This window comes from Salvelinus alpinus, chromosome 19 (assembly GCF_045679555.1).
Source record: "Salvelinus alpinus chromosome 19, SLU_Salpinus.1, whole genome shotgun sequence".
Lineage (NCBI taxonomy): Eukaryota > Metazoa > Chordata > Actinopteri > Salmoniformes > Salmonidae > Salvelinus > Salvelinus alpinus.
Window position 1 is genome coordinate 9,493,132 of NC_092104.1, and position 26,447 is coordinate 9,519,578.

The following is a 26,447-nucleotide window of genomic DNA, read 5'->3' on the forward strand; positions in this document are numbered from 1 at the left end:
TACAGGAATTGACCCCAACTCTGGCTGACAGACCTGTGGTTTGAAAACAAGAGGGTGTACTAGCACTGAAACATGAGCCACATCAGCCCACATTATTTAAATAGGGGAGTTGGAACATGTTAAATGAAGAACTCAACTAAAACGCAATTCATTATTTACATTTCACTCCACTTATTTTCATCTCACACCACACTATTATGAGACTCGCAGGACCAGGATCAGGATCTATTATGAGACCCTCAGGACCAGGATCTATTATGAGACCCACAGGACCAGGATCAGGATCTATTGTGAGACCCACAGGACCAGGATCTATTGTGAGACCCACAGGACCAGGATCTATTATGAGACTCAAGGGTCCAGCATCTATTATGAGACCCACAGGACCAGGATCTATTATGAGACCCACAGGACCAGGATCAGGATCTATTGTGAGACCCACAGGACCAGGATATATTGTGAGACCCACAGGACCAGGACCAGGATCTATTATGAGACCCACAGGACCAGGATCTATTGTGAGACCCACAGGACCAGGATCATGATCTATTATGAGACCCGCAGGACCAGGATCTATTATGAGACCCACAGGACCAGGACCAGGATCTATTATGAGACCCCCAGGACCAGGATCTATTATGAGACCCACAGGACCAGGATCTATTATGAGACCCACAGGACCAGGATCTATTATGAGACCCACAGGACCAGGATGAGGATCTATTATGAGACCCACAGGACCAGGATCTATTATGAGACCCACAGGACCAGGATCTATTGTGAGACCCACGGGACCAGGACCAGGATCTATTATGAGACCCACAGGACCAGGATCTATTGTGAGACCCACAGGACCAGGATCATGATCTATTATGAGACCTGCAGGACCAGGACCAGGATCTATTATGAGACCCACAGGATCAGGATCTATTATGAGACCCACAGGACCAGGATCTATTATGAGACCCACAGGACCAGGATCTATTATGAGTCCCACAGGACCAGGATCTGTTATGAGACCCACAGTACCAGGATCTATTATGAGACCCACAGGACCAGGATCTATTATGAGACCCACAGGACCAAGATCTATTATGAGACCCACAGGACCAGGATCTATTATGAGACCCACAGGGACCAGGATCTATTATGAGACCCACAGGGACCAGGATCTATTACGAGACCCACAGGACCAGGATCTATTACGAGACCCACAGGACCAGGATCTATTATGAGACCCCAGGACCAGGATCTATTATGAGACCCCAGGACCAGGACATTATGAGACCCACAGGACCAGGATCTATTATGAGACCCACACGACCAGGATCTATTATGAGACCCACAGGACCAGGATCTATTATGAGACCCACAGGACCAGGACATTATGAGACCCACAGGACCAGGATCTATTATGAGACCCACAGGACCAGGATCTATTATGAGACCCACAGGACCAGGATCTATTACGAGACCCACAGGACCAGGATCTATTATGAGACCCCAGGACCAGGATCTATTATGAGACCCCAGGACCAGGACATTATGAGACCCACAGGACCAGGATCTATTATGAGACCCACACGACCAGGATCTATTATGAGACCCACAGGACCAGGATCTATTATGAGACCCACAGGACCAGGACATTATGAGACCCACAGGACCAGGATCTATTATGAGACCCACAGGACCAGGATCTATTATGAGACCCACAGGACCAGGATCTATTATGAGACCCACAGGACCAGGATCTATTATGAGACCCACAGGACCAGGACATTATGAGACCCACAGGACCAGGATCTATTATGAGACCCACAGTACCAGGATCTATTATGAGACCCACAGGACCAGGATCTATTATGAGACCCACAGGACCAGGATCTATTATGAGACCCACAGGACCAGGACATTATGAGACCCACAGGACCAGGATCTATTATGAGACCCACACGACCAGGATCTATTATGAGACCCACAGTACCAGGATCTATTGTGAGACCCACGGGACCAGGACCAGGATCTATTATGAGACCCACAGGACCAGGATCTATTGTGAGACCCACAGGACCAGGATCATGATCTATTATGAGACCTGCAGGACCAGGACCAGGATCTATTATGAGACCCACAGGATCAGGATCTATTATGAGACCCACAGGACCAGGATCTATTATGAGACCCACAGGACCAGGATCTATTATGAGTCCCACAGGACCAGGATCTGTTATGAGACCCACAGTACCAGGATCTATTATGAGACCCACAGGACCAGGATCTATTATGAGACCCACAGGACCAAGATCTATTATGAGACCCACAGGACCAGGATCTATTATGAGACCCACAGGGACCAGGATCTATTATGAGACCCACAGGGACCAGGATCTATTACGAGACCCACAGGACCAGGATCTATTACGAGACCCACAGGACCAGGATCTATTATGAGACCCCAGGACCAGGATCTATTATGAGACCCCAGGACCAGGACATTATGAGACCCACAGGACCAGGATCTATTATGAGACCCACACGACCAGGATCTATTATGAGACCCACAGGACCAGGATCTATTATGAGACCCACAGGACCAGGACATTATGAGACCCACAGGACCAGGATCTATTATGAGACCCACAGGACCAGGATCTATTATGAGACCCACAGGACCAGGATCTATTACGAGACCCACAGGACCAGGATCTATTATGAGACCCCAGGACCAGGATCTATTATGAGACCCCAGGACCAGGACATTATGAGACCCACAGGACCAGGATCTATTATGAGACCCACACGACCAGGATCTATTATGAGACCCACAGGACCAGGATCTATTATGAGACCCACAGGACCAGGACATTATGAGACCCACAGGACCAGGATCTATTATGAGACCCACAGGACCAGGATCTATTATGAGACCCACAGGACCAGGATCTATTATGAGACCCACAGGACCAGGATCTATTATGAGACCCACAGGACCAGGACATTATGAGACCCACAGGACCAGGATCTATTCTAGCATGTATTTTCTCCTGACTCCTGTAATATGACAGCTGGCACAAGACTCAGCTACAGTGCTTTTCCAGGAAAAAGTGTGTCAGCGCAGGTCATGGGCAGGGTAACAGGGGCAATGGACATACAAACCTCAGATGCCACGCGCACCACGCATACTAGTACACAGTGCCCTGCTGCCAGTTACTCACATAACAGTCGAGATGGGCATTGACACTGCAGCAGACCTGGGTTCAAATACTATTTAAGGTATTTCAATTGTTTTTCAATACATTTCAATATAAGTATTCAGATTAGGGTTGCAAAACTACTGGTAATTTATCAAAGTTACAGGAATCTTCAGTAATATTGGTAATTAACAGAAAATCTAGGGCAATCTATTGTAACTTTGGTAATTTATACTTCAATAACTCTTAAAAGGTATGGTTAAAAAAAATGGTATTCATTTTTCATATCTGTCCATATTATCCATGATTTTCTAGTAGACATGGAACAATGGAGAAAAAAATTTAATTACCTCTGCAACTTATCCAACTATTGACTTTTTTCACAACTGCCACCAGTTTGACGCCAAAACATTGATAACAAATACATACTGACATAGTAAAACAAATAAAAGTGTCTAACAATTTTTGAAGCCTATTTCATGCTGAAACACAAATATGAAACACCAGTTAATGGTTTATATTTAGGATGTTGTTTTACAGATTTGTCATTCAATTTTTTTTTCTAAATCATCTTATTTGATTATTTCATATATTTTAAATGTGATAAGGCCAGAGATAATTACAGACGCCTGGACTACAGGAAAAGGAGGGCCGAACACGCCCCCATTCACATCGATGCGGCTGTAGTGGAACGGGTCGAGAGATTAAATTTCCTTGGTGTCCACATCACCAACAAACTATCATGGTCCAAACACACCAAGACAGTTGTGAAGAGTGCACGACAACGCCTATTCCCCCTCAGGAGACTGAAAAGATTTGGCATGGGTCCTCAGATCCTCAAAAAGTTCTACAGCTGCACCATCGAGATCATCCTGACCGGTTGCATCACCATCTGGTATGGCAACTGTTCGCCATCCGACCGTAAGGCGCTACAGAGGGTAGTGAGTATGGCCCAATACAACGCTGGGGCCAAGCTTCCTGCCATCCAGGACCTCTATACTAGGCGGTGTCAGAGGAAGGCCCAAGAAATGGTCAAAGATTCCAGCCACCCAAGTCATAGACTGTTCTCTCTGCTACCGCACGGCAAGCAGTACCGGAGCGCCAAGTCTAGGTCCAAAAGGCTCCTTACCAGCTTCTACCCCCAAGCCATAAGACCGCTGCACAATTCATCAAATCAAACCCCTGCACATACCCCCTGCATATAGCCTCGTTATTCTTATTTTGTGTTACTTTTTTGTGAACATTCTTTAGTTTATTTAGTAAATATATATATTTCTTACAGTATTGTTGGTTAAGGGCTTGTAAATAAGCATTGTATTCGGTGAGTGTGACAAATACAATTTGATTTGTGATAATCTTAAATACCCAAAATGGCCACTAGATGTCTTAAAAGATACCAAAAATTCTGTTAGTTTACAGGTAAACTTTGAAAGATACCAGTAATAAACATTCCCTTTGCAACCTTAATTCAGATAGCGTTTATCTGAAAATATTCAAATACATTGACTCAACTAAACTCCCATACACTTAACCCAGGTATTTCAAATAAGTGTTTGAAAATACTTTCAAATACAATTTTCTAAACTATTTATTATTATTATTATTATTATTATTATTTTTTTTACAAATAATGATTAAAATACTCAAATAAAAGTACTTAACGTATTTAAATAACAAATACTAAAATACATTAATAAATCAATCGAAAAGATATGTCCAAATGTTCAGAAATATCTTGCAGGTTAGTGGTAGAGCGGTAGATCATCATGTCGTCGGTTAGAAATACCAATAAACCACGTTCAATATCAGAATCATCTCGTCTCTCTACAATCAGAGAGCCATGTATGTGATGAGGATGTTTACTACCAACAAGGTGCTGTTGACTGCAAATAGGAGCAGGTGCAACACAATTCAGACTTTAAAGGAGAAATCTGCTGTTGCTACATCCATTTTTGGACTTATAAAGTTAATTATATGTACCCAATGATTCTTAAAAGAATATAACTTAGAAATGACTCATGAGCTTAGTTCAACGGTCGTACCAGAACCCAAAATACAACATTGATTAACTTCAATGTTTGTAATCAAAGTAAATGTAAACAAACACTGTATAGCCGAATATCTATCATTTTGATAACATGGAAGATCAGTTCTTGTATCCATATAACGTTATGACTATGAATTTGAGAGTGGCTACATTTATTTCTGCGGCCCCAAACGTGAACTTTCTACCGAACCAGTGGCGGGGAAAAAACGCTTGGTTATTGTTTCAAATGTAGATTGCCGCTTTTAACAACAATACCCACTGTTCCATCTCAATAACTAAAATAACATTTATACATGCCACAAACGCTATTGATACCCGTGTGTACGTCCACCTTAAAAACAATACTAGCAGTCCACCTTAAGAAAACAAGAGGGGCTCGCTCAATTTTATTACGTGACGTCTCGGATGCGGATTGGACGCTCCGCAGCATTATGTTAATGACGGGCGGGCTGTGCAAAGTGCGTAGGTGACGTCATCTCCGAGTTGGCTGAGAGTGAAACAAACATGGCGACAGACTGGAGTGGTTGGCAGGGGTATACGCTAACTTTAATCGTTTTACTATGGTGTACGGCGAGCACAGAAGCCGAGACGGGGATCCCGGAGACCGGTAGCCCCACCCAGGTCTTCGGCATGCGGCTGGAGAGGAGCGACAAGCCGGCCACTACCACCGACGACGGGGTGATCCAAGTAACAGAGGAGAGCAACATCTTCATGAGGTTCTACGGGCTGCAGATTCTTCCTGACACCTCGTCACAGATCAAGTTCATGGAACATGAACATGTTGATGTTACTAGCAATAATGCTAATTTTAACAGGACTTGCGCCGAATATACCAAAGATATCGTTATTCGGGGTGGCATGAACGTGAGCCACCTCGGAACCTCCGGGGTGGTGAGTTTGAAAATCAAGCCGCTACGGAAGCGCGAGCTCAGGAAGGAGTATGGGCTCTGCGTCCGGGACAGTCAAGATGGCAAGTGGTACCTGTTGGGTGAGGATGACGGGAGGCTGCGAGTGGTTGAGGAAAAGAAATCCATGCTTCCTATGTGGTTCCAGTGTATTCTCATCTGCACTCTGTTGGTACTGTCAGGTATGTTCAGCGGGCTCAACCTGGGACTCATGGCCCTGGATCCTATGGAGCTCCGGATAGTCCAGAACTGCGGTACCGAAAAGGAGAAGAGGTACGCCAGCAAGATCGAGCCCATCCGGAGAAAAGGGAACTATCTTTTATGTTCCTTACTCCTGGGTAATGTGCTAGTCAACACAACGCTCACCATCCTCCTGGATGACTTGATAGGGTCAGGTCTGGGAGCAGTGGTCGCCTCCACTATAGGTATTGTCATATTCGGGGAGATCGTTCCCCAGGCGCTGTGCTCTCGCCACGGACTGGCTGTAGGAGCCAACACCATCATGGTGACCAAGTTCTTCATGTTGGTGACTTTCCCCCTGTCATGGCCCATCAGTAAACTCCTGGACTGCATCTTGGGCCAGGAGATCGGTACCGTGTACAACAGGGAGAAGCTGGTGGAGATGCTGAGAGTAACGGAACCGTACAATGACCTGGTCAAAGAGGAACTCAACATGATCCAGGGTGCGCTTGAGCTCAGGACCAAAACCGTTGAAGATGTCATGACGCCGATCAGTAATTCCTTCATGATCCACAGCGACGCCGTGTTGGACTTTAACACCATGTCAGAGATCATGGAGAGCGGTTACACGCGCATACCGGTGTTTGAGGATGAGAGGTCCAACATTGTGGATATCTTGTTTGTCAAGGACCTGGCTTTCGTTGATCCGGATGACTGTACGACGCTGAAGACCATCACCAAGTTCTACAACCACCCGGTTCACTTCGTGTTCCATGACACCAAGCTGGATTCCATGTTAGAGGAGTTCAAGAAAGGTTTGTTTGGAGGCTGAATCCCAAATTACACCCGATTCCATTTATAGTGCACTACTTCTGCCTGGGGCTCACGTGGAGGGAAGGTGGTTTACATTAATTAATTTGTTTGTTTACCTGATCAGTAAATAAGTTATTTACCTAGTTTACTACCTTTTACCTAGTTTGTTTACCTTGTCAGGGACAGCAGTGGCTGATGGGGGCTCTTCCAATGGAAGAGGGAGGTCAGGTGATAGGGCCTAATAGGATTTAACGTGTGTGTGTGTGTGTGTGTGTGTGTGTGTGTGTGTGTGTGTGTGTGTGTGTGTGTGTGTGTGTGTGTGTGTGTGTGTGTGTGTGTGTGTGTGTGTGTGTGACTGAGTGAGAAATAGAGACTTGTCACTTTTTATCAGACACACACATCCAAATATTTGGGCCCAGAAATGCATGTTTTCTCTCCATCAGTTTCAGTGAACTTTGAGAGAGATGTTATGGATTCTTTGTGGGCTTGTTTTACGTTTTTATATGAGATCGATCTGGCCTTGAGTAGGCTGTATTCTATGAGCCGCTCGACTCTACCCTGTTCCTGGTTCACCCCATTGGATTCCATATCTCACACACTGTAGTGTACAAACTTCTCATTCACCTAGCTTCTTTAGACACACACACACACACACACACACACACACACACACACACACACACACTCTCTCTCTCTCGCAGGGAAGTGTTTTAATTAATCACTCTCTCCCAGGGTTTTGTCTCAAGGTCAGACATCTAGACAGACATGCAGACAGACTGTAGATGGCTTCATCAGCTCTCATTCGCTGCCAGACAGACAAACAAACAGTCACACTGTATGTGTTTCTCTATATATGAAGAGGAGCATCTCCTCCTCTTCGTTATCAGTCATGTGACTGGGATGACATTATGTGTCTAGTTCTCTGTTTTCATTGATTCAGAATTAGAACCTCAGTAGCCTTGTAATTCTCATTCAGACCTCTCACTCAACCTTGAACAATGTAGGCCCATACAGACATAATCAAGGCAGTCTGCATCCTACTACAGTCTGGTAATGTAGCCGAGCCAGCCTATCACAATAGGACTGAGTAAAGTTGTAGTTAATGTCATTATAAGTGTCAGTATAGCAGCACATAAGCTCATTCTCTGGAAGGTCTTCAGAGGTGGCTGGCAGGCAGGCAGGCAGGGCTGTGGGACGACGAGTGAGATTTGGCTGGGAAACATTGTTCCACCTAATCTCTATTGGCTTACCCAGTACACCGTAGAGGGATAGTGGATATACATGACAAGGGTTGACACATTTACAACATGATCCCTCCACTGTGTTGTCTGGCTCTGCATCTGTCCGTTTCGTATCCATGGTGAGTTGGCGAAACACATGACTCCCGCATGGCATGACGAGTTCCAGAGTTCCACTCCCTGCCGTTTGGCATCGGTTGCCATGGCACCCAACACTGTCTGCCATTTGCTGTTGTCCTGAGTGTTCTGTCTGTACGATGCCCCACACCTTGTCTCTGGTCCAGTCTAAAGGTGAATAGGGTCTAATGTGTTGTCATGGAGAGCAGAGACCAAGCTATTCCATTGTAAGATAATATCCCACACAGAGTTGTGGTGGAAACCAGAGCTATATGTGAGCTGGTATATCAGTGGCCGTTCAAGATGAGGGAGGACCATTATTTGTTTCATGAGCACGGCCTTATTTATATTACAGCATATTGGATGACTGTCAATCACATTCCATTCACCCAGCTCAATGTAACATTGATAGGTTTAGGCTACTACATGATACTCAAAGTGTCCCAATACCCAACATGATGTTGCTACAACGTAGCATATGAATGAAAGTTTATAACGTAGGTACACAGGTTGAGAGACAAGTGGGAATAATCATGGTGACAGATAGTGACACATGCAATACTGCCATGTACTCTCTTGCCTGCGTCTAGCTGTTCTGGGGTGGAATCATTAGTCCTAACAGTTGCAAAATCATTTTTTTTGCAGTTAGCTCTCCCTGTTTCGTTTGCTTCTGTATAAGAAGTGTTTTGCTTCAGCACCCGCACACACAGTTCTCTTTAATAGCAGCCACATACAGATAAATCACTTTGCTCGTTGTAAAATTCCTTCTCGCATCTAACCGCTCTCCATCTCTCACCTTTTGTCTTCGCTTGTGGACCTCAGTGCACAACACAACAGCTTACTGTGACCAGGCACAAAGGACCTCTCCAAACCAAACCTTCATACCCATAAGCACTAACCTCTACACAGGCTACGCTGTTGCCAACCTGTTAACGTTAGTCAACAAACTAACGCTCTAGTAAACCCACAATCCAAACCATGTGTACAATCACGCAGTACAGTGTACAGCTAGCTAGCAGTTACACCGGCAGGCCCCGGTGGCAAAAAATATAACCGGAAGCTTACATTGACTTGGAAGAGTTGCAGCGTTGGATAGCCTTAGCCAGCTAGCTAACATACACTACAGTTCAAGAGTTTGGTGTCACTTAAAAATGTCCTTGTTTTTTAAAGAAAAGCTAATTTTTTTTGTCCAATTAAAATAACATCAAATTGATCAGAAATACAGTTTAGACATTGTTAATGTTGTAAATGACTATTGTAGCTGGAAACGGCTGATAAAAAAATAAAAAAAAATAAAAATGAAATATCTACATAAGCGTACAGAGGCCCATTAATCAGCAACCATCACTTCTGTGTTCCAATGGCATGTTGTGTTAGCTAATCCAAGTTTATCATTTTAAAAAGCTAATTAGATCATTAGAAAACCCTTTTGCAATTATGTTAAAACACCTGAAAACTGTTGTTCTGATTACAGAAGCAATAAAACTAGCCTTCTTTAGACTAGTTGAGTATCTGGAGCATCAGCATTTGTGGGTTCGATTACAGGCTCAAAATGGCCAGAAACAAATCCCTTTCTTCTGAAACTTGTCAGTCTATTCTTGTTCTGAGAAATGAAGGCTATTCCATGTGAGAAATTGCCAAGAAACTCTGGGATACTGGCCTTCTAGGCAGAGTTGGAAAGAAAAAGCCATATCTCAGACTGGCCAATAAAAATAAAATATTAAGATGGGCAAAAGAACACAGACACTGGACAGAGGATTTCTACGTAGAAGGCCAGCATCCCGGAGTCGCCTCCTCAACTGTTGACGTTGAGACTGGTGTTTTGCGAGTACTATTTAATGGAGCTGCCAGTTGAGGACTTGTGAGGTGTCTGTTTCTCAAACTAGACACTCTAATGTACAATGTGATTTTCTGGATTTTTGTTTTAGATTCCGTCTCTCGTAGTTGAAGTGTACCTATGATAAAAATTACAGACCTCTACATGCTTTGTAAGTAGGAAAACCTGCAAAATCGGCAGTGTATCAAATAGTTTTTATTCCCAACTGTATGTATATATATGAAGCCTGCCTTCCGTTGCCTATGCATTTGCTGTTTGAGAAAGAAAAAAAAGCATTTTGCTCTTGTGTGTGTTGGGGTGTAAGTTTGTGTGGGTAGAGACACGTGTGTGTGTGTGTGTGTGTGTGTGTATAGAGTCAGTGCAAGAGAGTTGGTGTAAAAAACATAATAAATACAGGTAGTCCAGGTAGCCATTTGATGAACTATTTAGCAGCCTTGTTCAGCAGACTTATGGCTTGGGGGTAGAAGCTGTTCAGGGTCCTGTTGGTACCGCTTGCCGTGCTGTATCAGAGAGGACAGTCTATGGTGTGTGTGTGTGTGTTCCTGCTGTGAGTCACCCTGACGATCCTCCATGGTGTCTCAATGTTTCCTCATCAGAGAGAAAGATAATGCCAGCTGACCTTTTAAAACCACTATGTGAAGCCCTTCTGTCACACCTTACTGAATCACTGAGAGATAGTGAGTAGACAGACAGGCAGACAAACTGATTGACTATTGTTTATTAACTCTTTAGTAAGTTGACTGATATGGAACACATTTACAACAATGACCTTGGAAATGACCTGAGCTCATCAAATCAAATGTTATTGGTCGCATATATACACTGCTCAAAAAAATAAAGGGAACACTAAAATAACACATCCTAGATCTGAATGAATGAACTATTCTTATTAAATACTTTTTTCTTTACATAGTTGAATGTGCTGACAACAAAATCACACAAAAATGATCAATGGAAATCAAATTTATCAACCCATGGAGGTCTGGATTTGGAGTCACACTCAAAATTAAAGTGGAAAACCACACTACAGGCTGATCCAACTTTGATGTAATGTCCTTAAAACAAGTCAGAATGAGGCTCAGTAGTGTGTGTGGCCTCCACGTGCCTGTATGACCTCCCTACAACGCCTGAGCATGCTCCTGATGAGGTGGCGGATGGTCTCCTGAGGGATCTCCTCCCAGACCTGGACTAAAGCATCCGCCAACTCCTGGACAGTCTGTGGTGCAACGTGGCGTTGGTGGATGGAGCGAGACATGATGTCCCAGATGTGCTCAATTGGATTCAGGTCTGGGGAACGGGCGGGCCAGTCCATAGCATCAATGCCTTCCTCTTGCAGGAACTGCTGACACACTCCAGCCACATGATGTCTAGCATTGTCTTGCATTAGGAGGAACCCAGGGCCAACCGCACCAGCATATGGTCTCACAAGGGGTCTGAGGATCTCATCTCGGTACCTAATGGCAGTCAGGCTACCTCTGGCGAGCACATGGAGGGCTGTGCGGCCCCCCAAAGAAATGCCACCCCACACCATGACTGACCCACCGCCAAACCGGTCATGCTGGAGGATGTTGCAGTTTTCATCTGTGAAGAGCACATGGCGCCAGTGGCGAATTTGCCAATCTTGGTGTTCTCTGGCAAATGCCAAACGTCCTGCACGGTGGTTGGGCTGTAAGCACAACCCCCACCTGTGGACGTCGGGCCCTCATACCACCCTCATGGAGTCTGTTTCTGACCGTTTGAGCAGACACATGAGCAGACACACATGCTCTGGACACTACGCTGACAGACACAGCAAACCTTCTTGCCACAGCTCGCATTGATGTGCCATCCTGGATGAGCTGCACTACCTGAGCCACTTGTGTGGGTTGTAGACTCCGTCTCATGCTACCACTAGAGTGAAAGCACCGCCAGCATTCAAAAGTGACCAAAACATCAGCCAGGAAGCATAGGAACTGAGAAGTGGTCTGTGGTCACCACCTGCAGAACCACTCCTTTATTGGGGGTGTCTTGCTAATTGCCTATAATTTCCATCTGTTGTCTAGTCCATTTGCACAACAGCATGTGAAATGTATTGTCAATCAGTGTTGCTTCCTAAGTGGACAGTTTGATTTCACAGAAGGGTGATTGACTTGGAGTTACATTGTGTTGTTTAAGTGTACCCTTTATTTTTTTGGAGCAGTGTGTATATATATATATATACATACACACACACCAATAGATGAATAGGATGGCATTGACTAGAATACAGTATATACATATGAAATGGGTAAAACAGTATGTAAACATGATTAAAGTGAGCAGTGATTCCGTGTCTATGTACATAGGGCAGCAGCCTCTTAGGTACAGGGATGAGTAAACAGGTGGTAGCTGGCTAGTGACAGTGAGTACGTTCAGGGCAGGGTACTGGGAGTGGTCTGGCTACTAGTGGCCAGAGATTTGAGTCTGTATGTTGGCATGAGCTAGTCTGTTAGTGATGGCAGTTTAACAATCTGATGGCCTTGAGATTGAAGCTGTTTTTCAGTGTCTCGGTCCCAGCTTTGATGCACCTGTACTGTCTCCACCTTCTAGATGGTAGCGGGGTGAACAGGCTGTGGCTCTGGTGGCTGTGGTCCTTGAAGATCTTCTTGGCCTTCAGTGTGCTTCATTAAACCATCTCAAATATCCCCCCAAAAATAAAACCACATAATGCATTTAAAAAAATAAAAATAATGACAAGTTTGGAAGCCATAGAGCCTGAAGGTACTGTACAGCTACTGTCGGTGGTTGTTTGAATGTTTAAAACACTGTTTCAGATTGAATATCTCATGCCAACCCTCTCCCAATGTTCTGGTGGGTTTTTCAGTTGTCAGGTGTCTGTAGTTTGTCATTGTGCACATGGACCTTGTAGCCTGTATCTGTGCTGGCAGATAGGCCTGTCTCACCACGTACTGTGCTTTTGTCAGTTGTTAGGGACATCGCAGTATGTGTGCTCGTGCGTGCGTGCGTCAGACAGTTCAACGACATTCCTTCACGTTGACCCAGCCCAATGTTTTTCATTGTCCATGACATTTTATGACACTAGTTATGTTCTGCCTCTGCCAGGTTAGCCTAACCCTGAGACATAGTGTCTGTTGCAAGGCTTTGCCTATAACCTTTAAGCTCATATCTAACGAAAAGCAGGTTTTTCTTTTACACGTGTGTGCAGGCTGGAATTAGAATGCATGGTAGTGAATGAGAGAGAACACATGCCGCGAGTGTCAAATCAAATCACATGTTATTTGTCACATGCGCTGAAAACAAGAGTTGTAGACCTGACAGTGAAATGCTGATTTAAAAGCCCAACAATGCAGTATCAAGAAAAAAGTGTTAAAGTATTTACTAAAATATGTTGAAGTAAAATACATTTTAAAAAATACACACAGTGGCAGGAAAAAATATGTGAACCCTTTGGAATTACCTGGATTTCTGCATAAATTGGTCATAATATTTGATCTGATCTTTATCTAGGTCACAACAATAGACAAACATAGTGTGCTTAAACTAATAACACACAAACAACAATACGTTTTAATGTCTTTATTGAACACACCGTGTAAACATTCACAGTGCAGGGTGGGAAAAGTGTGTGAACCCTTGGATTTAATAACTGGTTGACCCTCCTTTGGCAGCAATAACCTCAACCAAACGTTTTCTGTAGTTGTGGATCAGACCTGCACAACGGTCAGGAGGAATTTTGGACCGTTCGTCTTCGCAAAATTGTTTTAGTTCAGCAATATTCTTGGAATGTCTGTGAACTGCTCGCATCTCAATCGGATAGAGGTCAGGACTCTGACCGGGCGTATTTTCTTCTGTTGAAGCCATTCTGTTGTTGATTTACTTCTGTGTTTTGTGTCGTTGTCCTGTTGCATCACCCAACTTCTGTTGAGCTTCAATTGGCGGACAGATAACCTAACATTCTCCTGAAAAATGTCTTGATAAACTTGGGAATTCATTTTTCCATCAATGATAGCAAGCTGTCCAGGCCCTGAGGCAGCAAAGCAGCCCCAAACCATGATGCTCCCTCCACCATACTTTACAGTTGGGATGAGGTTTTGATGTTGGTGTGCTGTGTCTTTTGTTCTCCACACATAGTGTTGTGTTCCTTCCAAACAACTCAAATGTAGTTTCATCTGTCCACATAATATTTTGCCAGTAGCGCTGTGGAACATCCAGGTGCTCTTTTGTAAAAGAAAATTGACAGCAGTGGGTTCTTCTGTGGTGTCCTCCCATGAACACCGTTCTTGTTTAGTATTTTACGTATCCTAGGCTCGTCAACAGAGATGTTAGCATGTTCCAGAGATTTCTGTAAGTCTTTAGCTGACACTCTAGGATTCTTCTTAACCTCATTGAGAATTCTGCGCTGTGCTCTTGCAGTCATCTTTGCAGGACGTAGCAACAGTGCTGAACTTTCTCCATTTACAGACAATTTGTCTTACTGAGGACTGATGAACATTAAGGCTTTTAGAGATACTTTTGTAACCCTTTCTTGCTTAATGCAAGTCAACAATTCTTAATCTTAGGTCTCCGAGATCTCTTTTGTTTGAGGCAATGTAAATAGTCCGGTTAGCCATTTGTTTAGCTGCTTGGGGGTAGAAGCTGTTGAGAAGCCTTTTGGACCTAGACTTGGCGCTCCGGTTTTGCTTGCCGTGCGGTAGCAGGGAGAACAGTCTATGACTGGGGTGGCAGTTGTATTAGGCAATTTTTTGGGGCCTTCCTCTGACACCACCTGGTATAGAGGTCCTGGATGGCAGGAAGCTACTACCCTCGGAAGTGCCTTGCGGTCGGAGGCCGAGCATTTGTCATACCAGGCAGTGATGCAACTGATCAGGATGCTCTCTGTTGCCAAATCTTTTCAGTCTATTCAGGGGGAATTGGCGTTGTCGTGCCCTCTTCACGACTGTCTTGGTGTATTTGGACCATGTTAGTTTGTTGGGGATGTGGAAGACAAGGAACTTGAAGCTCTCAACCTGCTTCACTTCAGCCCTGTTGATGAGAATGGGGGCGTGCTCGATCCTCCTTTTTCTGTAGTCCACAATCATCTCCTTTGTAATTATTCACATTGACGGAGAGGTTGTTATCCTGGCACCACACTGACAGTTCTCTGACCACCTCCCTATTGGCCGTCTCATCGTTGTCGGTGATCACTGTTGTGTCATGATGGTGTTGGAGTCGTGCTTGGCCACGCAGTCATGGGTGAACAGGGAGTACGGGAGGGGACTGAGCACGCACCCCTGAGGGGGCCCCCATGTTGAGGATCAGCGTGGCAGACGTGTTGTTACCTACCCTTACCACCTGGGTGCGGCCCGTCAGGAAGTCCATGATCCAATTGCAGAGGGAGGTGTTTAGTCCCAGGGTCCTGAGCTTAGTGATGACCTTTGAGGGCACTATGGTCTTGAACGCTGAGCTTAAGTCAATGAACAGCATTTTCACGTAGGTGTTCCATTTGTCCAGGTGGGAATGGGTAGTGTTGAATGGGTAGTGTTGAAAGGGTAGTGTTGAGTTGAGATCCACAGATTGCGTCATCTGTGGATCTGTTGGGGCGGTATGCAAGTTGGAGTGGGTCTAGGGTTTCTGGGACAATGGTGTTGATGTGAGCCATGACCAGCCTTTCAAAGCACTTCATGGCTACAAATGTGAGTGTTACAGGTTGGTAGTCAATTAGGCGTTCTTGGGCACACGTGTTCTTGGGCACACGTGAACATCGTCAACGGCGTCATGCTCTTCAAATTAGAAAGCAAGTTAAAAAAAATGCGTCTATGCGAAGCAATGCTGGTAAAGTGAAGATAAATTCCCAGAAAATAGACTGTTGTGCGTTGTTATGTCTGGAATTGTGACATGTGTAGTTCAAAAGTGCCTATTTAGTGTTTATTTTAGCTTCCAGTGCCAATGATACATATTTATTTGAGCTTCCAGTGCCAATGATACATATTTGAAAACAATAACTTTATGCCTACCTTTTTTTGATTTTGAGCACAGGGATATAGCCTAGGCAGGCGACAGTTGGGAAACTCTGTCAAATGAACACCTGCCACCTGCGGGTAGATGTTGGCATTGGTAGTTAAGATGTCTATTTCACCAGCCACGTTGGTGGGTGGTCAGGGCTCCACAGTGTTGAGCATTTCACTAGCATTTGTGATAAAAAATTGTCAAGTATGATCACATTTATAGTAAAATAAATGCTGCAGTAGCTTATTTCAAAGTATTTCTGCCGTTTTGTTTCACAGTAAATGAACAGCTGGTGAATTAACTATGAATCCTATACAGCCTATTCCACCTCACGCTGCAACACTGCCAGGCTGGGAGCTGTGCGCACGTGAAGAGCTGAGTTAAAGATTCATTTTCAGAAGCGCTGCTTACAGGCATAAAAGTTGGTCTAATTCACTTGAAACTAAAGTCTACTGAAGTGAGACTTTGTTCTTGTGTTTCTTGGCTATTTACATTGTTTTGTTCACAAGCTATGTTATTTTTCACTGTTTGAGTTTCAACTGTTAGAGAAGAAAAGGCTGCTACTGGTCAGACTCTCAATCTCACAGGCACAAACACGTCTGAGTCACGTTACCAAGGTAACCTCCCGCCCTTAAAGGGACAGGTGAACATTTTTGTCTCATCTGTGATATTTTGGTTAAAAGACTCGGGTCTCAAAAATGTAATTAAACAATACACCACATTACTTACTGGTAATACATTTATTGTTAAAGAAACATTACAAAGCATGCTTATCCATTTTTTTGTTATTTTGTTGGTGTAATTCTTCACTGTCTGCCCCCCCTTCCCTCATTCTGCCCCTCGCCCTTTCCTCAGTCTGCCCTCTCCTTCACTCAGTCTGCCCCCCACCTCCCTTCCCTCTTCTTCGATGTCTGCCCTCCACCCCTTCCTTCTCTCTCAATTCAATTCAAGGGGCTTTATTGGCATGGGAAACATATGTTTACATTGCCAAAGCAAGTGAAATAGATTCTTCTCATATCTTAAATGGTTGCCCCATTGTCTCATGTTTACTCATGGCCCTCTGACCCTTGTCCCCAACACGCCCCACCTGTGCAGGGAACCCCTCCCCCTCAACTTACTAGGGTTAGATTCAGGAACAGCAGGTGATGTCCAGCTGGCTACTGAGTGTTGGACACTTTGACGTACACACACCTTTATAACTGTCTGAGGTTTCCCAACTCTCATACTGATAAGACTAGTCACAGGTCAGTGGGTTTCTATTCACTCCTCCTTTCTGCGCTGGCTGTTAGCTAAGAGCGTTGGCTGTTAGCTAAGAGCGTTGGCTGTTAGCTAAGAGCGTTGGCTGTTAGCTAAGAGCGTTGGCTGTTAGCTAAGAGCGTTGGCTGTTAGCTAAGAGCGTTGGCTGTTAGCTAAGAGCGCTGGCTGTTAACTAAGAGCGCTGGCTGTTAGCTAAGAGCGCTGGCTGTTAGCTAAGAGCGTTGGCTGTTAGCTAAGAGCGTTGGCTGTTAGCTAAGAGCGTTGGCTGTTAGCTAAGAGCGTTGGCTGTTAGCTAAGAGCGCTGGCTGTTAGCTAAGAGCGCTGGCTGTTAGCTAAGAGCGCTGGCTGTTAGCTAAGAGCGCTGGCTGTTAGCTAAGAGCGCTGGCTGTTAGCTAAGAGCGCTGGCTGTTAGCTAAGAGCGCTGGCTGTTAGCTAAGAGCGCTGGCTGTTAGCTAAGAGCGCTGGCTGTTAGCTAAGAGCGTTGGCTGTCAGCTAAGAGCGCTGGCTGTCAGCTAAGAGCGCTGGCTGTTAGCTAAGAGCGTTGGAGAGAGTGCCCTAGCGGAGCCAGCCGGCTGAGAGAGAGGGCCCTAGCGGAGCCAGCCGGCTGAGAGAGAGGGCCCTAGCGGAGCTAGCCGGCTGAGAGAGAGGGCCCTAGCGGAGCTAGCCGGCTGAGAGAGAGGGCCCTAGCGGAGCCAGCCGGCTGAGAGAGAGGGCCCTAGCGGAGCCAGCCGGCTGAGAGAGAGGGCCCTAGCGGAGGCAGCCGGCTGAGAGAGAGGGCCCTAGCGGAGCCAGCCGGCTGAGAGAGAGGGCCCTAGCGGAGCCAGCCGGCTGAGAGAGAGGGCCCCCGCTAGGTCCCTCTCATATTAGTCACGGTTATTGGCCTATATATTAGTCATGGTTATTGGCCTATATATTAGTCATATGGTTATTGGCCTATATATTAGTCATGGTTATTGGCCTATATATTAGTCATATGGTTATTGGCCTATATATTAGTCATGGTTATTGGCCTATATATTAGTCATGGTTATTGGCCTATATATTAGTCATGGTTATTGGCCTATATATTAGTCATGGTTATTGGCCTATATATTAGTCATGGTTATTGGCCTATATATTAGTCATATGGTTATTGGTCTATATATTAGTCATGGTTATTGGCCTATATATTAGTCATGGTTATTGGCCTATATATTAGTCATATGGTTATTGGCCTATATATTAGTCATATGGTTATTGGCCTATATATTAGTCATATGGTTATTGGCCTATATATTAGTCATATGGTTATTGGCCTATATATTAGTCATATGGTTATTGGCCTATATATTAGTCATATGGTTATTGGCCTATATATTAGTCATATGGTTATTGGCCTATATATTAGTCATATGGTTATTGGCCTATATATTAGTCATATGGTTATTGGCCTATATATTAGTCATGGTTATTGGCCTATATATTAGTCATATGGTTATTGGCCTATATATTAGTCATATGGTTATTGGCCTATATATTAGTCATGGTTATTGGCCTATATATTAGTCATGGTTATTGGCCTATATATTAGTCATGGTTATTGGCCTATATATTAGTCATGGTTATTGGCCTAATTCTGCCCTGCATGTGTTATTTGGAGCTTTTCTCTGTACTCCAATAATGCTTTTGTAGAATTCTGCATGCAGTATTTCAGTTGGATGTTTGTCCCATTTAAAAAATATATATCTTTATTAGTTTGCGGACCCCACACTTCACTTCCATATAGGGCAATTAATTTGTTCAATTATAGATTGGAATATTTTGAGCCAGGTTCTATTTGCAATGTTAATTTGATTTAAAAAAAAATAATTATAGCGTAAAAAGCCCATCTTGCTTTCTCTTTTAGTTCATTGACAGCCAAACATTAATTACCGGTGGAACTTATTTTAAGCCCAGATATAAATAGACTTTAGTGTGTTCTGTCTTTTGTTCCTAACTGTGAAATTGTTTTTTAAGTCTTGGGATTTTGATCTGTTTTTGGAAAATGTTTTTTTATCTTGTTGAAGTTTACTGTCAGGGACCATGTCTGACAGTACTGATGTAGGATATTTAGATTATGTTGTAGACCCACTTTTGTGTGTGACAACAGAATTAGATAGTCTGCATACAGCAGGAATTTAACTTCCCTCTCTGTCTCCCCATGTCCCTCGGTCTCCCTCCCTCTGTCTCCCCATGTCTGTCTGTCTCCCCATGTCTGTCTGTCTCCCCATGTCTGTCTGTCTCTCTCTCTTTGTCTCCCTCTCTCTCTTTGTCTCTCTCCCTCTGTCTCCCCATGTCTGTCTGTCTCCCTCTCTCTGTCTCCCTCTGTCTGTCCCTCTCTCTGTCTCCCCATGTCTGTCTGTCTCCCCATGTCTGTCTGTCTCCCCATGTCTGTCTGTCTCTCTCTCTTTGTCTCCCTCTCTCTCTTTGTCTCTCTCCCTCTGTCTCCCCATGTCTGTCTGTCTCCCTCTGTCTGTCTCCCCATGTCTGTCTGTCTGTCTGTCTCCCTATGTCTGTCTGTCTCTCTGTCTCCCTCTCTCTTTGTCTCCCTCTCTCTGTCTCCCCATGTCTGTCTGTCTCCCTCTCTCTGTCTCCCCATGTCTGTCTGTCTCCCTCTCTCTGTCTCCCCATGTCTGTCTGTCTCCCTCTCTCTGTCTCCCTCTCTCTTTGTCTCCCTCTCTCTGTCTCCCCATGTCTGTCTGTCTCCCTCTCTCTGTCTCCCCATGTCTGTCTGTCTCCCTCTCTCTGTCTCCCCATGTCTGTCTGTCTCCCTCTCTCTGTCTCCCCATGTCTGTCTGTCTCCCTCTCTCTGTCTCCCCATGTCTGTCTGTCTCCCTCTCTCTGTCTGTCTCTCTGTCTCCCTCTCTCTTTGTCTCCCTCTCTCTGTCTCCCCATGTCTGTCTGTCTCCCTCTCTCTGTCTCCCCATGTCTGTCTGTCTCCCCATGTCTGTCTGTCTCCCTATGTCTGTCTGTCTCTCTGTCTCCCTCTCTCTGTCTCCCCATGTCTGTCTGTCTCCCTCTCTCTGTCTCCCCATGTCTGTCTCACCATGTCTGTCTGTCTCCCTCTCAATTGGCCACCTGACCGGAGAGTGAAGGACAGTGCCTGTTGCACACCGCACATCACCCACCTTGAATCTAAGCAGAGGCGGTCAGCATTTTTTAAAAACTATTTAGGCCTAACCATAGACATAAATGTTTAAAACCTAGATGTTTTATAACATTTTTTTAAGCATTTCTTCCCTTGTTTCAAAGTAGCTTAGCCAAAACACAGCCATATAAATGTTGAGGTAATTATTTTATAAAGACTTTTATAAAGACTTGAAACCAGCATTTTTCTCATGTTCTATTGGTTTTCAAATCAACGTTCTTTTATTGTCCAGCAGCCAAAGGCATAATTCTGGTCATTATAGTAACCCTAGTTACTGTAACCCTAGTTACTGTAACCTTAGTTACTGTAACCCTAGTTGTTGCATCTTTAGATCTCCCCTTACTTCATTTCTAAGGTATTTTCATCTCTAACATGAAACCACTCCCGTGTGTGGTGCGCTTTTCACAACAGTGTTTTCCTGCTCATTTTATTTTGTAACATTCGCAGTAGCCTACAGGCATGTGCACATTGTTGAACTTATAATATGAAGAAATCAAATGTTATCAACAGTTTAAGCTCATCTTTTGCATCAGCCTCATTGCTTTACTTTTTGAAAAAAAAATGTTTATGTTTGTAATGGTTGTATGAATTTCGGATCTGCCGCCCCATAGTCTGTTTTGAAACGTACACAGTCCCAGGGATGATGGGATGCCCTTAATTATTTTACAAAGACATAAAAAGTATTTGGTTGTAATTGTAGTGTTGGGTGGCCAACCATCCTCCAGGAGAGCCTTAAAGGGGCGGTGTTGTATTTCGAGACATTTTAGTCTAAATCTCTATGGTGAAAAAGATAGTCATGCATTTTATTTTGTAAATTGGTTCCTTGCATCTTACAAAGTAAAATAACAGTCCTTGTCCAAAGGCGAAGTGGCAAATAAAAAGTTAATGTCAAGCCCTTAACTATTGGGCCAACAAAGGTATTTTGAAATGAATCACTCACTCACTCACTCACTCACTATGGGCTTTATTTGTATGGAAAACAGATGTTTACATTGCCCAAGCAAGTGAAATGGATAATAAACAAAAGTGAAATAAACAATAACAAATTAACAGTAAACATTACATTCACAATAGTTTAAAAAGAATAGAGACATTTCAAATGTCATATTATGGCTATATACAGTGTTGTGTGGATGTGCAAATGGGTAAAGTACCAAAGGGAAAATAAATAAACCTAAATATGCGTTGTATTTACAATGGTGTTTGTTCTTCACTTTCTTGTGGCAACAGGTCACAAATCTTGCTGCTGTGATGGCACACTGTGGTATTTCACCCAGTAGATATGGGAATATGGGAGTTTATCAAAATTGGATTTGTTTTCTAATTCTTTGTGGATCTGTGTAATCTGAGGGAAATATGTGTCTACAATATGGTCATACATTTGTCAGGAGGTGAGGAAGTGCAGCTCAGTTTCCACCTCATTCTGTGGGCAGTGTGCACATAGCCTGTCTTCTCTTGAGAGCCAAGGTTGCCTACGGAGGCCTCTCTCAATAGCAAGGCTATGCTCACTGAGTCTGTACATAGTCAAAGCTTTCCCTAATTTTGGGTCAGTCACAGTGGTCAGGTATTCTGCCACTGTGTACTCTCTGTTTAGGGACAAATAGCATTCTAGTTTGCTCTGTTTTTTTTGTTAATTCTTTCCAATGTGTCAAGTAATGATCTTTTTTTTTTCTCATGATTTGGTTGGGTCTAATTGTGTTGCTGTCCCGGGGCTCAGTGGGGTCTGTTTGTATTTGTGAACAGAGCCCCAGGACCAGCTTGCTTAGGGGACTCTTCTCCAGGTTCATCTCTCTGTAGGTGATGCCTTTGTTATGGAAGGTTTGGGAATCGCTTCCTTTTAGGTGGTTGTAGAATTTAACAGCTCTTTTCTGCGTTTTGATAATTAGCGGGTGTCGGCCTAATTCTGCTCTGCATGCATTATTTGGTGTTTTACGTTGTACACGGAGGATATTTTTGCAGAATTCTGCATGCAGAGTCTCAATTTGGTGTTTGTCCCATTTTGTGAATTCTTGGTTGGTGAGCGGACCCCAGACCTCACAACCATAAAGGGCAATGGGCTCTATGACTGATTCAAGTATTTTTAGCCAGATCCTAATTGGTATGTTGAGTTTTTTTATGATCCTTTTGATGGTATAGAATGCCCTTCTTGCCTTGTCTCTCAGATCGTTCACAGCTTTGTGGAAGTTACCTGTGGCGCTGATGTTTAGGCCGAGGTAGGTATTGTTTTTTGTGTGCTCTAGGGCAACGGTGTCTAGATAGAATTCGTGGTCCTGGCAACTGGACCTTATTATTTTGGTCTTACTGAGATTTACTGTCAGGGCCCAGGTCTGACAGAATCTGTGCGGAAGATCTAGGTCCTGCTGTAGGCCCTCCTTGGTTGGTGACAGAAGCACCCGATCATCAGTAAACAGTAGACTCTCGCTCTCTGTCTCTGTCTTTATAACACTTCCTGTCTTGTCACCAGAGGAGTGCTGACAGTGCAGTCACAATCCACTCACATCCTCAGTGTGTGTGAGTGTCAACACTTTAGATTGTAATCTAATGATGTCAGTCGGTGTCGAGAAGCCGCAGAAAAATTATTTGTCGTCTCTTGCACTAACTCAGTTGTGATTTTATGATGCTTCAAGTGGAACAGAATAGCGTTGTAGCTAGGCTTACCCTAGATATTCTTCCAGAACTGTAATGAAGTCTTTGAGAGGATTTCAGAGTCAGACTACTAGGTTGTGACCAGGACCTGTCGGTAGGCTGCTGGGGCTGGAAAAGCAGGTTGGAACAGTTGAACTGACCCCCAACCTAGAAGGGATGTAGGCAGGCAAGTCTCCTATCAACATAACACTACAGGAGTAGCCTAACCTAGCGTTCATACTGACCCAAGCCTCCCAGGCAGATGACTACAGAAATGTGTGTGGGTGCGTGTGTGTGTGTGTGTGTGTGGTTTTGTGAGAGATGGAGTAAGTGCGTGTGGTAGAACCTGTATCTAGGCCTATGTCTGTCTTTGTATTCTGTGCTGTGTGTGTGTTTCCATGCTAAGTCACAGACTCCCTGGTCCTTTGTCAGTGATGACACTGGTAAACAGTCATTATCTATTTGAGAGAAGTTTCAAGATGGCTGAGGAGGTAATGATGAGGATGTGTATTAGATGTTGTGTGGGAAATACTGCCCTGGTTTCGCAGGGCCTAAAATGTACGTTTTGGTCCTCCAGCCACTGTGGCAGGTAGATTTAAAAATCTACCAGCCACTCAGAAGTTACCTTTGTACCGCGACTCAGACGTGTTTGTGCCTGTGAGATTGAGAGTCTGACCAGTAGCAGCCTTGTCTTCTCTAACAGTTGAAACTCAAAACAGTGAAAAATAACATAGCTTGTGAACAAAACAATGTAAATAGCCAAGAATCACAAGAACAAAGTCTCACTTCAGTAGACTTTCGTTTCAAGTGAATTAGACCAACTTTTATGTCTGTAAGCAGCGCTTCTGAAAATGAATTTTTAACTCAGCTCTTCACATGCGCACAGCTCCCAGCCTGGCAGTGTTGCAGCGTGAGGTGGAATAGGCTGTATAGGATTCATAGTTAATTCACCAGCTGTTCATTTACTGTGAAACAAAACGGCAGAAATACTTTGGAATCAGCTACTGCACCATTTATTTTACTATAAATTTGATCATACTTGACTAATTTTATTACTGTGGAGCCCCGACCACCCACCAACGTGTCTGGTGAAATATACATTTAACCTGCAGGTGGCAGGTGTTAATTTTAAGCCCTCCTGGTTTGCAACTTGTATCATAATCCCTCTCAACTTCCTGAGACATCTCAACATCCTCCCAACTCCTCACCAGTCACTTGTGACTTTGGCTGACTGACTGGCTGACTATTGTGCCCCACATTTTTTTAATATATACGTTTTTGGAATATGGGAATCCGTTTATTGCACCGTTATGATAATTCCATAACTATAGACTAGCCTATGTCATAAACAGTCATGTCAGCTGATGTCAGTTCTGACTTGTCAGTCATGTAGCTCAACCAATAACTGCTAGCCCACTGTTAGCCAGCTGTCCTACTGTTAGCCAGCTGTCCTACTGTTAGCCAGCTGTCCTACTGTTAGCCAGCTGTCCCACTGTTGGCCAGCTGTCCCACTGTTAGCCAGCTGTCCCACTGTTAGCCAGCTGTCCTACTGTTGGCCAGCTGTCCTACTGTTAGCCAGCTGTCCTACTGTTAGCCAGCTGTCCTACTGTTAGCCAGCTGTCCTACTGTTGGCCAGCTGTCCTACTGTTGGCCAGCTGTCCTACTGTTAGCCTGCTGTCCTACTGTTACCCAGCTGTCCTACTGTTAGCCAGCTGTCCTACTGTTAGCCAGCTGTCCTACTGTTAGCCAGCTGTCCTACTGTTAGCCAGCTGTCCTCCTGTTAGCCAGCTGTCCTCCTGTTAGCCAGCTGTCCTCCTGTTAGCCAGCTGTCCTCCTGTTGGCCAGCTGTCCTACTGTTGGCCAGCTGTCCTACTGTTGGCCAGCTGTCCTACTGTTGGCCAGCTGTCCTACTGTTGGCCAGCTGTCCTACTGTTGGCCAGCTGTCCTACTGTTGGCCAGCTGACCTACTGTTAGCCAGCTGTCCTACTGTTGGCCAGCTGTCCCACTGTTGGCCAGCTGTCCCACTGTTGGCCAGCTGTCCCCCTGTTGGCCAGCTGTCCCCCTGTTGGCCAGCTGTCCTCCTGTTGGCCAGCTGTCCTCCTGTTGGCCAGCTGTCCTCCTGTTAGCCAGCTGTCCTACTGTTAGCCAGCTGTCCTACTGTTGGCCAGCTGTCCTACTGTTGGCCAGCTGTCCTACTGTTAGCCTGCTGTCCTACTGTTACCCAGCTGTCCTACTGTTAGCCAGCTGTCCTACTGTTAGCCAGCTGTCCTACTGTTAGCCAGCTGTCCTACTGTTAGCCAGCTGTCCTCCTGTTAGCCAGCTGTCCTCCTGTTAGCCAGCTGTCCTCCTGTTAGCCAGCTGTCCTCCTGTTGGCCAGCTGTCCTACTGTTGGCCAGCTGTCCTACTGTTGGCCAGCTGTCCTACTGTTGGCCAGCTGTCCTACTGTTGGCCAGCTGTCCTACTGTTGGCCAGCTGTCCTACTGTTGGCCAGCTGACCTACTGTTAGCCAGCTGTCCTACTGTTGGCCAGCTGTCCCACTGTTGGCCAGCTGTCCCACTGTTGGCCAGCTGTCCCCCTGTTGGCCAGCTGTCCTCCTGTTGGCCAGCTGTCCTCCTGTTGGCCAGCTGTCCTCCTGTTGGCCAGCTGTCCCCCTGTTGGCCAGCTGTCCCCCTGTTGGCCAGCTGTCCCACTGTTAGCCAGCTGTCCCACTGTCAGCCAGCTGTCCTACTGTTAGCCTGTTAGCTCAGCCAGATAAGTTTGTGTCATGACTGTTTTTATGACTATTGTCCATAAACTGACATCAGTTGTCATTATTGATTATTATCTGATGTGTCACTGGTATGACAGTTATGTATGTTTTACCCACAGCAACTATTAAAACCTTCCCCAACCAGAAACTATGGATTGATGGCAGAATTCGCGCAAAACTGAAAGCGTGAACGACTGCTTTTAACCAGGGCAAGGCGGCCGGAAACATGACCGAATACAAACAGTGTAGCTATTCCCTCCGCAAGGCAATCAAACAAGCTAAGCGTCAGTATAGAAACAAAGTAGAGTTGCAATTCAACGGCTCAGACACGAGAGGTATGTGGCTGGGTCTACAG

The 26,447-nt window shown here is 44.8% G+C and overlaps 1 protein-coding gene across 3 annotated transcripts in view; it reads left to right on the forward strand.

The window, feature by feature from the left end:
- The first annotated feature begins 5,717 nt into the window (after positions 1 to 5,717).
- The window catches only part of LOC139544988 (metal transporter CNNM4-like), a 74,610-nt gene continuing 53,880 nt past the window's right edge, over positions 5,718 to 26,447 (forward strand). For all 3 annotated transcript variants that reach the window (XM_071352264.1, XM_071352265.1, XM_071352267.1), the window contains exon 1: positions 5,718 to 7,141. In XM_071352264.1, the coding sequence (XP_071208365.1) occupies positions 5,746 to 7,141 (1,396 nt within the window). In that variant the 5' untranslated portion in view covers positions 5,718 to 5,745. The remainder of the gene's footprint in view (positions 7,142 to 26,447) is intronic.